Below are 16,564 nucleotides of genomic sequence, written 5' to 3'. Positions count from 1 at the left end.
ACCTCCTTATTATTTTAGCAGTGACTCCTTCAGATTATTTAGGGTGCTGCTGGTATCATACCTCTCAGGAGACCCTTCCTTGATGGACATTACTTCTCCTCAGTTTGTCTAGTCAGAACCATGTAGTCATTCAGTAAATATGTTATGAATATGATGAATGAGGGATGAAATAAAAATATTCTGGTTGGTACAGTTCTTCTTCATACCATTTATATTCTTTTATTTCTCAAACACTTAGACTATAATAAGAAGTAATATGAAAATGTTAAGAGTCATATTCTAGTCTTAGATGGCTTGAAATCAGTGGGGAGTAAGTGAAAAGTAGAGGCTCTGTGTCCAGATCAACTTGGATTTGGAGGTCATCTCTGTCTCTTTGTAATTGTTGTTTTAGCATTTAACCAAATCTCTTTTGCTTTAGTTTCTTAGTTGGTAAAATGGAGGTAAGAAGATACATCTTTTAAGGTAGTGTTAAGTATTAACTGAGGTCATTGGTGGTTTAGTGTAGAATTCTCCCCTTCCATACAGAGGCCCAGGTCTGATTTCTGGCCAGTGCGCTTCACGCGCTGCCACCACTTGTCTGTCGTTGGAGGCTTATGTGTTGCTATGATGCCGAACAGGTTTCAGCAGTGCTTCCAGACTAAGACAGACTAGAAAGAAAGGCCTGGCAATCTACTTCTTAAAATCAGCCAGTGAAAACCCTGTGGACCACAACGGTCTGATCCCATTGTGCTCAGGGTCACCATGAGTCAGGGGCTGACTTGATGGCAGCTAACAACAACAACAAGGATAAAATGAGGTGATGTATGTAAAGAACCTTGCACAATACATAGTTCAGTGTCCTTCTTTAAAATATTACTTGACTTAAGGATTTCATTATAAAGAAGTAATGATTGAGAGCCATGGTTTTAAATGAACTGGTTTCATCTCTTATGTATTTGGGTATGTTCAGAGCAACCTTCCTTGTTATGAGAAGTCCCTGGGTCATGCAAACACTTACATGCTCCACTAGTAACCAAAAGCTTGGTGGTTTGAACCTACTCAGAGGTTTGGAAGAAAGGGCTGTGATCTGCTCCCAAAAAGTCATAGCCTTGAAAACCCTATGGAGCACAGTTCTACTCTGACACACATGGGGTCGCCATTAGTCAGAACTGACGCTGTGGTAACTTTTTTTTTGTTGTTGACGGTAGTACTTTATTTGATTCTTTATCCTCTCATTTTACTACCTTTTTTTCTTGGGCAATAAGCATTCACAACTCAGTTAATTAATAATAAGTAAAGTGTTGTTAGTGTAATACTAAACCTACAGTGCGTCACCCTATTGCTAACTTAAATGAAATACAAGCTTCTTGTCCTGCATTCAGTTACCCTCAAGTCTGACTGAGGGAAGACCACCTTTCCAATTTTATGCAATTACTTTTTTTCAAGCCCTAAACTTTAGCTGTCTCTCTTCTGTCTCCATTATTCAAATAGTACTGATCCTCCAGGATCCAACACCTCAGGATGCAGGCCTCCCCTGCCATCCCCAGTCATCCCAACACTTTGATGTTTTTTCCCTGTTGTTCATCTTTTTCTTCTTCCTCTAAACTACCTTGGCACTTAGTGCCTCTGCCTTCGTTCACAATTTTAGTCTCTCACTGCTTTGTGACATTTCTTTTCCTGGAAAGAGCTGTTACTTATCTTTTTTATTGTTATTTAATGTTTTCTGTATTTATGGCTTATGTTACCAATGACACTGTCAGCTCTTCTGGAACAAGGGTGCTTCTTAGTTTGTCAAGTCAAGACATTTGATGATATTCTGATTTGTTGATTTATTGATAGAATGTTTAAAGTAGATACGTCTATAAATGTCCTGAGTGGTTCATATTACTTTGAGTTTTGTGAGTGTATTATTGATAATGGATTCTAGTTCCCCAAGAAATTAACACATACGGCAAAAATATTTAAATGTATACAGTAAAAATTTCAATTTATTTATGGGTTTTTGTTTCAGTAGTAGGCCTACCCTCTCTTCCTGTCTCTTCCTTTCTTGTTACATAGTTACTGAGTGTCTTTTATGGATTAGGCACTGTGCCAGATACCAAGAGTAAAAATTAAATATATATATATATGGAGTGAAAAAAAACTATATAATATCTCTAGGAAAACATCGTTTACATACATTTAAATCATAATATACAAATGGCATTATCACTTTTTTTTAAAGACTCTTGAGATGTTGCTGGAATAATTTAAGTGAACACCTGAATTTAAGTGATATCTTTAGCTAAAGAAGCTCAACAGGTATTATGTAATTTGGCTCCCCAAGCATCTATAAGCAGCTGTACAGTGGTTTAAACACTCAGCTGCTAACCGAAATGTCGGCAGTTTGAAACCACCAGCAGCTCCCCAGAAGAAAGACATGGCAGTCTGTTTTGGCAAAGATTTACAGCCTTGGAAACCCTATGAGGCGGTTCTTCTCTTCCCTACAGAGTCTCTGTGGGTTGGAATGAACTTGATGGGAGTGGGTTAACCATCCATAAGGCAGGTCATTGTATTGATGATGGCAGAGGTTTTAGATGTTAAGATACCAGCCCTGTGTTGGAGATAATGCTCAATGGCAGGTCCTACCTACAGACCTCAGTTCTCTGCCTTACCTGACAAGGCTTTAACACAGTGCTTCCTACAAATTACCCATCACAAGAACCAAGAAAATTCAATGACTTCTTTAGATAAGACTTTCATCTTGTATTTTTAATTGTTTTAGCAAATGGAAAGATTTTGTTATGCAGTGGTTGAAAGTTTTTAAAAATCTATTGCATGTAGTAGAAATGTTCTACCTAAGATAAAGTAGCTGACAGCTAACACAAATTGTGTTAAAATTTATTTTCTGTATCAATGATTAATGAATGTTAGAACTTAGTGCTCTTTCTACATAGGTTTTAAGAATTTAAAATATATGTATATATTAAACTGAAAACTTTTGAAGTGTTTGAAATAATTTTCATTTGTGCACATATGGGTCACTGAGCTCCTGTTATACTGAAACCACTCTCCAGGCACTTTGGAAGTGATAACGGGAGGGAAGCAATGGCACTGCTCTTTTTCTCTGACTTCTCATAACCAGTTCCTCAGCAAACCCTGTTAACTCTGAGTACCTCTCATCACATCCAGCACTGTCCTCTTAATCCAGGCCAGCTTTCTTTTCTCCTTATTCTTCTCCCTTCTTCCACACATGATCCCCTACAATCTGCCCCATTCAGCAGTCAGAGCGAAATTCTCTGATATTAAAAAGTAACAAAAGAATCCTATGAAATACATAAACAAAAGTAATGGAAATATTAAGGGACTATATGAAGAAAATTTCAAAACTTTATAAATAGATGAATACAAAACCCATGCCCTGGTAGAAGAAATTGTGATACATCATATGATGAACTCTACTAAAAATCATGTTTTACCAATGATTATTAACATGATAAAACAACCTGCTAGTCAGAGTTAAAAGCAAAAAATAAAACTGTACAATAATATATACATATTAGAAAGTGAAAAGAGTAAAAGTAAGTACCCCCAATGTGCAGATATAATTATCTCACTCTTCTAATTAAAATCCTTTAGTCTCTTTTCATTGGTCTTACCATAAAATCCAAAATTATTTTCATGTCGTACAAAGGCCTGGCCACTCTTGATGAACAAAGTGCTCCGGCCTTTTTAGTTGGCACTCAGTTCCTTGACCTGCCACTGTTCTTGCCTCAGCAAGAGCAACCTACATCTGTCTGTTTGGTTTTTATTTTATGTCTGTCGTTTACCTTGTTGTTGTTGTTAGGTGCTGCGAAGTCAGTTCTAACTCACAGGGACCCCATGCGTAACAGAATGAAATGCTGCCCAGTCTGCCGCCATCCTCAAAATTGTTGCTATGTTTGAGCCCATTGTGTTGCAGCCACTGTGCCAATCCATCTCACTGTAGTACCTTGGAAATAATAGGTGCTCAGCATATACTTGCTAAATGAGCATCAAAATGCAAGTAGTGAAGATCTCTGTGTTGGAGTGGTTATGGGTCATACTTATTTGATTTCTATTTTTTGTTCTTAGAAAATTTTCTGTAATGAACATTTGTTTTCTAATTACCAGAAGGAAAAAAAGAACAGTGCTATTCTAGAATTGGATAGCCTAGCAGGTGAAGTTGAGCTAGTTAGGAAGAAGTCAGAAATTATGTTATCACAAGCAGGTCAAAGGCCTACTTAAGAAAACCAATTAAATGAGGAATTGTACAAGTACCATTGGTGGAGACAGGGAAAGTGTTGTGTTAAAGAAAGCTCCATCCAGTGCTATGCTTTCCAAAACAGCCACCACTAGGCGCATATGAGGAGCCCTGGTGGTGCAGTGGTTAAGAGCTTGGCTGCTAGCCAAAATGTCAGCAGTTCGAGTCCACCAGTTGCTCCTTGAAAACCCTATGGCACAGTTCTACTTTGTCCTATAGGGTCACTATGAGTCAGAATCAACTTGACAGTGGGTTTAGGCACATATGACTGTTTAGATTTTAATTATTTTGATCAATTTAATTTTAAATTGATCAAATTAATTTAAATTAAAATTTTATTTCTTCCAAAAAATAGGGACAACGTTAGGAGCCCTCATACATGGCATAAACGGTATGCAAAACATTATAAAGAATGCAGAAGAAAAACTAGATAACTGGGAGCTCCTAAAAATCAAACAGCTATGCTCATCCAAAGACTTCACCAAAAGCGTAAAAATACTGCCTACAGGCTGGGAGAAAGTTTTTAGCTATGACATTTGTGATCAGCGCCTGGTCTCTAAAATCTACATGATACTGCAAAAATTCAACTGCAAAAAGACAAATAACCCAATTAAAAAATGGGCAAAAGATATGAATAGACACTTCACTAAAGAAGACATTCAGGTAGCTAACAGACACATGAGGAAATGTTCACAATCATTAGCCATTAGAGAAATGCAGATCAAAACTACAATGAGATTTCATCTCACTCCAACAAGGCTGGCATTAATCCAAAAAGCACAGAAGAATAAATGTTGGAGAGGCTGTGGAGGGATTGGAACACTTCTACACTGCTGGTGGGAATGTCAAATGGTACAACCACTTTGGAAATCGATTTGGCACTTCCTTAAAAAGCTAGAAATAGAACTACCATACGATCCAGTAATCCCATTCCTCGGAATACACCCTAGAGAAATAAGAGCTTTTACACGAATAGATATATGCACACCCATGTTTATTGCAGCGCTGTTTACAAGAGCAAAATGATGGAAGCAACGAAGGTGCCCATCAACGGATGAATGGATAAGTAAATTATGGTCTATTCACACAATGGAATACTACACATTGATAAAGAACAGTGAGGAATCTGTGAAATATTTCATAACATGGAGGAACCTGGAAGGCTTTATGCTGAGTGAAATTAGTCAGTTGCAAAAGGACAAATAGTTTAAACTGAGAAGAAAACATTCTTTGGTTGGTACGAGAGTGGGGAGGGAGGGAGGGAGGGTGGGACAGCGGCATTCACTACTTAGTAGGTAAGAACTACTTTAGGTGAAGGGAAAGACAGCACACAATACAGGGGAGGTTAGCACAATTGGACTAAACAAAAAGCAAAGAAGTTTCCAGAATAAACTGAATGCTTTGAAGGCCAGCGTAGCAGGGGCGGGGGTCTGGGGACCATGGTTTCAGGGGACATCTAAGTCAATTGGCATAATAAAATCTATTAAGAAAACATTCTGCATCCCACTTTGAAGAGTGGCGTCTGGGGTCTTAAACGTTAGCAAGCAGCCATCTAAGATGCGTCAATTGGTCTCAACCTACCTGGATCAAAGAAGAATGAAGAATACCAAGGACACATGGGAATTATGAGCCCAAGAGACAGAAAGGGCTGCATGAACCAGAGACTACGTTATCCTGAGACCAGAAGAACTAGATGGTGCCCGGCTACAAGCAATGACTGCCCTGACAGGGAACACGACAGAGAACCCCTGAGGCAGCAGGAGGACAGTGGGATGCAGACCCCAAATTCTCATAAGACCGGACTTAATGGTCTGACTAAGACTAGAGGGAACCCGGTGGTCATGGCCCCCAAACCTTCTTTTGGCTCAGGACAGGAAACATTCCCGAAGCCAACTCTTCAGACATGGATTGGACTGGACAATGGGTTGGAGAGGGATGCTGGTGAGAAGTGAGCTTCTTGGATCAGGTGGACACTTAAGACTATGTTGGCTTCTTCTGCCTGGAGGGGAGATGAGAGGATGGAGGGGGTTAGAAGCTGACGAAATGGACACGAAAAGAGAGCGGAGGGAGAGAGCAGGCTGTCTCATTAGGGGGAGAGTAATTGGGAGTGTGTAGCAAGGTGTATCTGAGTTTTTGTGTGAGAGACTGACTTGATTTGTAAACTTTCACTTAAAGCACAATAAAAATTATTAAAACAAATTTAGTTCTTCCCTCACACTGGCTGCATTTCACGTGCTCCATAGCCGTATGTGGCTAGCGGCGACTATATTGTATAGTGCAGATAGAGAATATTTCTGTCATCACAGGAGGTAATACTGGACTTTGTTGTTTGAGGGTGCTGGAGAGTAGGTATCAAGGGAGACTTTGGTAGGAGGCTGAGCAGCACGGATCTGGACAAGGAGCTAAGTTATTGAGCAAAGTAACACTGCTGGAAGAATGGAATTTATTGTTTTACTCAGAGGCCTAGCTGAAGCTGTGTAAAAAATTATTTAAGTGTGAGTAACGCAGCCCAGACTGTTGCTGTGTTAAATTGTGTACTGTGTGATAAGTGTTTTTAGAGGACAGGGAGCATACTAGAAAGATATTATGGGGTAAGAGTGAGATGACCTAGTCTTTGAAGGATTACTACTAGATTGTGTATGGCAGTGGTTGGAATATTGAATGCCTGTCCTCTTTTCTCATTTCACTGCCTTTCCATATAATTTAAGATATAAAAACATTCATCTTTATAATAATGTTCACATCCCTACAGTGTTTGGATATATTTCAGCATCTTTTGTACATATTAAGTAAATAGGGTACAGGGCCAGCCACTGGTTTATTCAAACTAAGCAAGGAAAGGAATAAAACCCCTAATCTTCAATTTCATTGTTTTAAATTATTTTGGATTTTTTAAGCAAATATGACTCAATTGTAGCTATAATGTACACTGGAAACAGTCGAAACATGTATATGGATACAGTCACAAAGACATGGAATGGTGTGAATGCGCTTGGAAGCACAGAGCTGTTTTGGTTAGACTCTTGTAATAGCAGCCTGCTTGTACTTTTGGTGAGATGGTAAGCTAATGATGTAGCCGTTGATTTGAATTTAGCAGACACTTTAAATATAGGTTTCTCTTACAGAGACAAAAGTTGCAATTTAAAGCTCTTTGGTGGTCTAAAAACAGCTTAATTCCGTAGTAGCTTGGTAATAAGTGCTAATCCAGCTTATACTGTGATTGTAGTATGTCATGTTTGTGAAAGATTGCCCAACTGCTTTCTCTGGGTTTTATGTTAATTTAAAAATATTAAACATAAAACCTTGTAACATCTTCATGCTGCGATAAACTGTTCAATTTAACTTGTGCTCAAACAGCAGCTGTCAGGAATTATCCTGTTTCTAGTGGTGTTTGCTATCACCTTGTGCCCTTTCCTGCCAGAGACCCACTACGGGATGATGAAGCTCACCTTGCTAGAATTTATTGCTTAAATAATACCTGAGGCAGGATGAACGTTGGTTTCCTAGAGATTAAGTGCTGTGGAATGGTGTCATTCAGTGTATTGTTATAAAATTTTCTTCTTAAAATTAATGTTAGGGGGCAAAGTAAAAATTCTCTGTGAATCGTGCCGGCATTCGTTTTGTGGGCATATTCATTACTTCTTTTGGGGTGTCATTGAGCTAAATGTTTGAGGAATTATTTACTCCCTTATTTAACAACCACTTTACAAGTGAAAAGGCAAAGAGAAATGCCTTACTGATGATGGATGTAATTTCCACAATTTAGAAGTAGTGAGGGCTATTTCAAGATTCATTGTAAAAATACAATGAATTTCCTTTTCATGATTAAACAAACTGAAGGAAGTGTTGGTTTGGGCAGTACCAAATGGTTAATGTTGTGAAAATCATTGCCCTTTCACTTCTGAATGCATTGCCTTTTTTTTTTTTTTTTAAATCTGGGAGGGCTTTTTTGAAAGGCTGGAATTTAGGTTTTGATGCTTGGATTCCCTAATTACAGATCAGCTGATAGGCAGGGTAAGAAGACTGGGGTGTGTCTAGTAGGAACCAAGGGAAGGGCTCACCTTGGTTAAATGCTGGCTGCAGATGGTCAACCGTGAGGGCCTTCCTCATGGAGGAAATTAATTGATTTACAACTAGAAAGACATGTATTACGTTTCTGTTGTTTAGGGAATATAGCTTTTTTTTTTTTTTTTCCTTCTACTTGTTGCCATTTAATGCTTATTCCCCCAAATTTGTAGTTTTATACATGTACAATTTATCAAAAAATTTGCAAATATAGCAAAATGAATTGCTGTATACAATTCACTTACATCAGTCAATTGCTCATGTTTAACAGTGTTGCTATTCCTCTGTGCAATATATACATATGAATATTTATCGTTATTATGAGCATTTTGGGTGAACCGTTTAAGAATTACTTGTAGGTATCATGGTGCTTCACACTTAAATAATTTGGCATGTATCTCTTAAGAATAAGGGTATTTTCTGACTTGACCCCAATAGAATTATTACTCTTAAGAAATTTAAGATTGATAAAAATATACAAACTTATATTCAGCTGATGATCAAATTTTTTTCTGTTGTCCTAATAATGTTCTGTATAGCTGTTTTTTTCTCTATCCAGTAGCCAGTCATGTAGAACATATTGCATTTGTTGTCATGTCTCTTTATCTTCTTTTAATGTGGATTTTTTTTCTCTTACAACATTGACATTTTTGAAGAGGCAGTCCAGTTATTTTGCAAAATATTTTTCTGATTACATCATTATGACAAAATTCAGATCAAGCATTTTTGGCAGGAATGCTGTGTTGATAATTTTGTATCATTCTTAGTGCATCACACTGAGAAATGCATGTTATCCCTTTGTCCCATTATTACCTATATTAGCTTTGGTTACTTGGTTAAGGTGGTATCCACCAGATCTATGATAAAGGTGCCTTTTTTTTTTTGTAATTCACATGTAATATGGGGGCTGCATTTAATTTTTGCTGTGTGAGAAATATTGAGCTTGCTCAGATATTAATGGTTAAGAATATGAGTGTGGTGAGGAGGGATAGATAGGAGGGATAGATAGGAGGGAGAGGGGGTATTATTCAATAACTGGACCCACAAGTTGACATTCATTCTCTTTTAAGAAAAATATTGATTGAGATTAATATTTTGTAGTTCTCTCTGCTGAGTGTCAGATCTATAGATATGCACATATCTTTGTATTTTAGAATTTTCCGTCTAAGTTTTAGAAAGGCTTATACTTAGTGGTGTTGGTGGGAAAGGGATGGAGATATCTTTGGACAAAACAGCACATTATCTGGCCATAGCTTTTTTTTCTGTTTGCTTTAGTTGAGTTCAAATTAGACAATTTAAAAAATAAATGCATTTCTTTGGTAAGGTATTTTTATTTTGAAGAGATATGTAAAAGTAATGCAGTCATGGTTTTAAAGAGGGATCACTGCCTTTTGGTCTTATGTGCCTCTTCTAGCCCATGAAGAAGACACTTGAATTCCTGTTTATGATATATTCAGTTATTTTATAATCATTCCTCTCACGTGAATGGCTAGTGCTGCAGATCCTACAAACACCTGAAGCTAACCATTTGGCTTGGCAGCAAGGGAGGATTTATAGTAGTTGTAATCATAGTAATAACAAGGATGATATTTTGTATTTATTAAGTACAGAAAAAAGCGTTTGCGATGTAGGTGGTCCACAACCAGTTCACATCCATTGTGTAATGAAAAACTCTTCAGGCTTAGAAGACCAGGGAGTCCCTGCTTTGCCACTTTCTACCAGCGTGATCTTGGAAAAAAAAACCTTAACCTTCTTGAACCTCATTTTTTAGAATCAGAATTAAAGCCATAAGGGTCAAATGATGCAACATTATGTTATAGAGGTGGTATTCCATCAAAATCATGCCATCTAAATGTCATCAGCTGCCCAGGGACTGTAATTTGTACCTCTTTTATGTCCATATACGGTAGGCATCTCGCTAGTGAAACATTTCCAGGTTGTCCCAGATAGCTGTTACTCCTTTCTGTTTGTTCCTCTAATACTTTGTACCTGTTCGCTGTCACAGGCAGCATTCATCCCAATAGACTGTCTTGTTCATCTTTTCAGTCCTGGTTAGAATCTGGTACATAGTAGGCATTTAGCAAATGTTTGTGGAGTGAGTGAGTAAATAGACGCCCAGCTCTCATTTATAAACGTGGATAGGTAAGCTTTCAGTTGACCTTTATCCCCCCAAACAGAGAATTAGCTTAGCCTTTCATCATTTTTAGACTAGTGTTTTATATAAGGGATTTTACAGATTGTACATCTGGTGCCATTAGCAATACAGGAATGGAGAAGAAAAGATAAAACAAAACAAGCATTGCAAGATTCTTTAAAAAAAAAAGAGAGGGAGGGGGAGGGAAAAAACATGCCAAGAGAAAAAGACCGCACTAGATAAGTCTATTGCATAAATCAAAGGGGTTTATGTCATAACATGAACATGTGCCATTCCTGCTTGTATATTGAATTTCAGTAGTTGGTTGCATAAAGAAGTAAAGTGTAATGAAACTGGCAAGCAAAGTATTCCCCAGTCAGCCTTATCTTTGTTCCATTTGTCCTTCAGATAGAGCTTTTCTTGCCTTTTTCAATAAAATCCATCCAGCTTTTTTTTTATTTTGCATCTCTCAGTAACTGAGCTGAGAAGACCAATGAGATTCGGGGCTTTTATAGTTCTTAGCAGCTGCTTTTTAAGAGATCAAAACTTAGAATGCTGCTACATGGTATTAAGGCTTAACTATTGATGTGTCCCTATAGGGGATATGTTTTTCTTGGGGCGGGATGAGGGAAGAGGAGAGAAGAAGGCCAAAGGATGACCCCTTCAAGCATGCTCAGCACAGTAAACCCTAATTTCCTTGTTTCCTAGGATCCTCTTTGCAAGCTCAGTGCTTAACCTGACCGAACTGGCTGCCCTTCGGCCTGACCTTGGGAAATTGAAAAAGATTCTTTACTTCCACGAGAACCAATTGGTATATCCTGTCAAGAAATGTCAGGAGAGGGATTTCCAATATGGATACAACCAAATTCTTTCATGGTAGGTATAGATTGCATTATTGTATTTGGTCCATTGGCACTGTTTTCTTTACAGATGGTTAGCTTTTAAGTTTAGAGACCTGCCATGTACCGGTTTGAAAAACACTTCAGGGTAGGTGGGAATATGTAAACATTTCCATGGTAGTAAATACTTGTACTTCTTCAGTATATATAAGATCACAGCAAATCCTTTAAAAAAATATGTATGTGTAACAATCTAATTATATATTGAAGTAACTATCCAACTCTGTATTTTTCACAGCATTCAGAATATAATCAGAGGATTGTCAGGGACTTTCACCCTTTGACTTCATGATCTGTTGTGTAAGGCTTACTTTTAGAAAAGGGCAGTTAGTCAACATTGATTTGCCTACCACATTCACTGTATTCAGCTAAAATCAAAATAGAAATTTACAGAGAAATAAAAAAAATTAAAGCATAACAAGTAAGGGGTTTCTGTCCATTAAAAAAAAAAATTTGTTGTTGTTATTTGTAAGACAGAGAAAACTATGGAAAGTGAATCTTTAGGTTGTTGTTTTGCCCTCATTGAGTCTTCTGAAATTGCACAGCCTTAAAATACCATGACATTTCAAAGGTGATGGTCCTTCTTCACTGTTACATCAACAAAGTGTGTTTCCTGAAGCTTAGTTAATGAAAGTAGTTAATAGTGATTTTGAAATGGCTTTGCTTTTAGTTCCCATTCAACATAACTGTAACGGTATTTGACTGAACAGGGCTACTTTCAGTTTGGCAGTGATTTGGGTACGTTTTACTCACCTTTATTAGCAGTTGTTAGCAACTGGGATTGATGATGTTTTGAAACAGATCCCTGCCTCTTCCAAGTATGTCCCATAGTTTAGTTGACATAGAAAAACAACTAAACGGTAATACTTCTGTGTTTTGAGCATTTTGTAAATGTTTTCCTGCAATCATTTTTACAAGCTGCTTCAATTGTGAAGTAGCAGTGCTATCAAAATAGAGTGGAACTGCTTCACTTCAAATGTCTCATAAAAAAGCAACCGTTTTAAAATTTCACAATAAAATTAAAATACTTTATTTTATATTGAAACAGAGAATGGAAATATGTTTTAAAAACAAAAATAAAACCATTTTGTGTTTTATCAATATGGAAAACATTTGTAATAGTCTTTTGATTTCTTGAATTAGCATCATTCTTTTCCCCAGATAATGTGTGCTTATTACTCCTGAGAAATCACTGGGAAAAAAAATTAGGTCTATTTTTCTCTTTATGAGTGGGTTTTAAAGTTAATGGAAGTTACACCCACTCATATCAGGGAGGAAATGCACCAAAAAGAATATTTCTGTAAACTATCTTGGATCTTTAATTCAGCATAGACTGGATTTTATAAGAATATACATAGTTGGGTTTCGTGCTTTATGAGGGCAGATATCTAAAAATTTTTAGTTTACTGTCTCTCATCTCTCTCTTTCATAAAAGATTTTTTTGTTCGTAGGGAATGGGAGTATAAAAGGTTGTACATGATTTTTCAGCATTACTGTTCTCGAGAGAGTAAACTGATAGACAAGCTTGGAGAGAAAGAAGTGGACTTGATCATCTGCTGACTTCATAATGGGAGAAAAATGGTTCACAGTCATCCGGAGGAAAAATAGAGTGTCAGAAGCAGTCCTGTTCAGATTCTCTTAGAAAAGTATTACTCTTGCTTCCTCAAATGTTTCTTTAGTTTTCTTGCTGACTTCTGCTTTTGTTGGCACTGTCGGATTTTTTTCTTGACCATGTGGCAGTTACGGACTTTAAAGATGACTGACATAAGCACTCACCTTAAATAGAGGTTTCACTGACCCTCTGACTTATGAACACGTGTCATAACTGTATATTATGACCTGTGGGTCGCTGTTACAATAGATGACGTATGGTGAAAACAGACTAGCTGTTAAAACATTCCTCAACTTTTGGTCTGTTATTATATTGGCTTCCTTATTGCTTGCTGTTAACTCAGCACTTTCATGACACTCTATATTCTTTTGTATTATCCACATTGTAATCGCCCCCCGCCCCCTAAATTTGTGCTAGGTTGCATGGGGGGCGGGGGGGACAACTTGTATGGAAAAGCAATTTTGGGGGCGATGGAGGTGGCAAGTCAAATTCCTTTTGTTGGTTTGTAATAAAAAGAGCTTTTACTGTCTTAGTAAATGTAGATTACACAAAACTGAGAGTTTACTATGGTATTCCTGTTTTCTATATGCTCTGCTGATTTCCTTGTGTGTTCCAGTCCTGTGGACTTACACACTCTTGTTTCAATTTGCTTGATTTATTGGGTCACTATGAGTCAGAATCGACTTGACAGCAATGGGTTTGGTTTTGGTTTTTATCATTTTTAGGGTAAAATAAAACCAATGGCTTTGTGTATTTAATCTTGCAAACCTTCTTGTCAAAGCATTTTTATGTCTTTCATTGAGATCCAGTGACACTGAGTCATTGCTTAAAGCAAGAAGGCCATCTTAAAAAAAATCAAAGCAATGATTTATTAAATCAGTTTTTTGATTCATAAAGGGATCCTACTACATATTCAGGTGTTCTCCGGCTTACCCATGGTTATTATATGAGTCCTTTGGTTTCCCCCACCCAAAAAAAAACAAAAACTTACAGGCAGTTCTAAAAACTGCAGCCATGGTAATGACACACAAACTTTGTTTTCACACTTGCTTATAACAGTACATTTGAAATTATTTATATTAAATAAAAATATTAAAGAGGAACATGGTCTATTAGTCAAAAGCAAGTTTTATTATGTGCATGATGTTATGGTCCTTTATAAATACATTCCTTTGTATAATCAGTAGGACCTAATCATTTTTTTTTTGACTCAGTGATTTTAATTTCTAGATCCATTTCCACTAATTTCTCCTACTTCTTTGACCACCCCAAATGTAATAGCAAAGTTAGTTATTTGTAGAGATGCCATATAGTCCTTCTGTGTAGCCCCAGAGTTTTTAAAAACATAAGGTAATTTGTTGAAGCAAGAGCTAAAGCAAGAAATAGGCGTTAACCAAATAGTGTTGAAGGTGCCATGCTCTAGGATGGAAATAACTTTATGTGAATTAACCTTCTTGAGGGTAGTGAGAAGTCAGGCAGATTTCTCAGTAGTATGGTACAAAAGGATGTTCATCACCGATGTAGAAGCCCAACATGGGTAGGCGAGCCAGGAAAAAAAAGAAAGAAAGAAAAGGTCATGCTGTACTTATTGTTGTTGCAACATAGAAAGTATCTGGCATTGTGGAAATCTTATGTGATTCCATTAAATCATTTAATTATTCTGCTGTCTTTCCTTCCTTCTGCCGCCTAGCTACCTTCCCATGATGTAATGCTAATGAAACTAACTATTCACTATTCGAGGCATTTTGATAAATAATGATGACAAATGCAGAGTTCTTTGCAAACCTAAGGTGCAGTATAAACTCTGATTAATACACAGAGATCTGAGGGTTATAAAAAATAACTCTGAATAAATGTAGACACACCACTTGGATTTATCTTTTCCCTTTACAGCCTGGTAGCTGATGTGGTGGTATTCAACTCGCTTTTTAATATGGAGTCATTTCTCACTTCCATTGGAAAATTTATGAAGCTTATTCCTGATCACAGACCCAAGGATCTGGAAAGGATCATCAGACCCAAGTGCCAAGTTATTTCTTTTCCCATCAGATTTCCTGACGTGAGCAGGTCGGTATGTTTGACTCTGTTCTCAATATTATGTCAGAAGTTACTCTTCAAATGTGTAGAAATTGGTGTTCTTTTTGCTGATTTATATTAGCATGGTTAATTAGTGAATCGAGTTCTATTTTCCATGCAGTGATTTACAAAGATTTTAAATAATCAGATGTCCAACCTATCACTGAATAGTTAGTCTCAATATTGAGTTCTTCCTTTCTTTTATTTACTCCTTTGCCAAAGCAAGGTGCACTTTTATCACTTCCTGTTGTGTTCCATTCTTTCTTTCTTTCTTTGTTACAGACATCATTGTTTAAGTATTTTCTCAACCTTTGCATTCAGTATGTGCCTGCTGGTTTATATGTATAACAGTAACTGTTGCAAGTGAATCAATGTCCAATATCACTGCCTGGATTACTTTCATTTTCAATGCTATTTTCTTCTTCCTCTAGTTTTTATTACTTGAATATCTTAATAAAGAGTTAAGTCTTCTATATTAAGTTGAAAATGCGTTCAATAATTGCGATTTCTCTTTCTCAGTTACTGAGAAGACATTTTTTATTACCCTTGTTGCTGGGGATGATGTAGCTCAAAGGGAACATTCTGGAATTACCTTCGATTAAACCTAGCAATTTTTTTTTTTTTTACTACCACAAGGAACACTTCTCCCTAGTGAAGAGAAAATTTACTTCGCTGGGACTCTCACTAACTGGGGATGCGAGTATTTTGTAACTGACTAGACCTTTAAGAAGAATTCAGGGGCAGTTGTTTTTCCCCACCCCTGCAATGAAGGCAGGAAACAATTTAATGCCTATACATGCTATGCAGGAGGTCAACATTAGTCTCTATGCTCTGTGCTTATTGAATTCATCCAGGTTTTGCTGTAGGGACAGTAGTCCTTATCCACACCCTCCTAATGCTGATTTATTTGAATGTCTCACCAATTAATATTTCACTGAAGAAAAATCTGCCTCATACTAAATCAAGTTAGTGAGTCATAAAATTTAAGTTACACCACCTTGCCCAATTTTTACTTACGTAATTCAGAAGACAGGGACCCGTGGAAGTAAAGACATTGGCTTGCACTCACACTGCTTATCGTTGTCACAGACTAAAGTTTAGGCCCTCTGACTTCTGATTCCATTTTCTGTTGCTGCTCAAGCTTCTTGTCATTCTAGGTTATTTGTCAAAAGCATTTAATGATTTATTTGGAGTTTCGAAAATCATAAAGCTGAGAGGAACTGTATGTGTATATATCTAATTTTCTTATATGTGATGGGAGAATTGCGGCTTAAAAAAATAAGTGTTATAATTTAAATCTCTTGTTAGCTAGAACAGAGTTATATGTCTGAAGGGTTTTTTCAAAATGAAACTTATTTTTTGACATATTTTTTTCATCTAATACATTGGCAAAATGTACATTTCTTAGTGAATAGATGGTTATGGCACATCTTAATTATTACTGCTATAGACTTCCAAATAAATTATATATTTTAAAATTTATTTGCATCTGATATGTTTCTGCATTATCATATGTTTAATATACCTGTGGCAATTGA

The 16,564-nt window shown here is 36.9% G+C and overlaps 1 protein-coding gene across 29 annotated transcripts in view; it reads left to right on the top strand.

Moving 5' to 3' along the window:
* GTDC1 (glycosyltransferase like domain containing 1) overlaps positions 1 to 16,564 on the top strand; it is a 513,355-nt gene that overhangs the window by 196,692 nt on the left and 300,099 nt on the right. For all 29 annotated transcript variants that reach the window (XR_007517814.1, XR_007517811.1, XR_007517819.1 and 26 more), the window contains 2 exons: positions 11,148 to 11,315; positions 14,844 to 15,017. Coding sequence is in view for 19 of the 29 variants with exons in the window: in XM_049887128.1 (XP_049743085.1) it covers positions 11,148 to 11,315; positions 14,844 to 15,017 (342 nt within the window). In the remaining 10 variants the exon portion in view is untranslated. The remainder of the gene's footprint in view (positions 1 to 11,147; positions 11,316 to 14,843; positions 15,018 to 16,564) is intronic.

Source organism: Elephas maximus, chromosome 6 (assembly GCF_024166365.1).
Source record: "Elephas maximus indicus isolate mEleMax1 chromosome 6, mEleMax1 primary haplotype, whole genome shotgun sequence".
Taxonomy (NCBI): Eukaryota; Metazoa; Chordata; class Mammalia; order Proboscidea; family Elephantidae; genus Elephas; species Elephas maximus.
The sequence above is the reverse complement of the archived record's forward strand: the minus strand, read 5'-3'. Positions and strand labels throughout refer to the sequence as shown.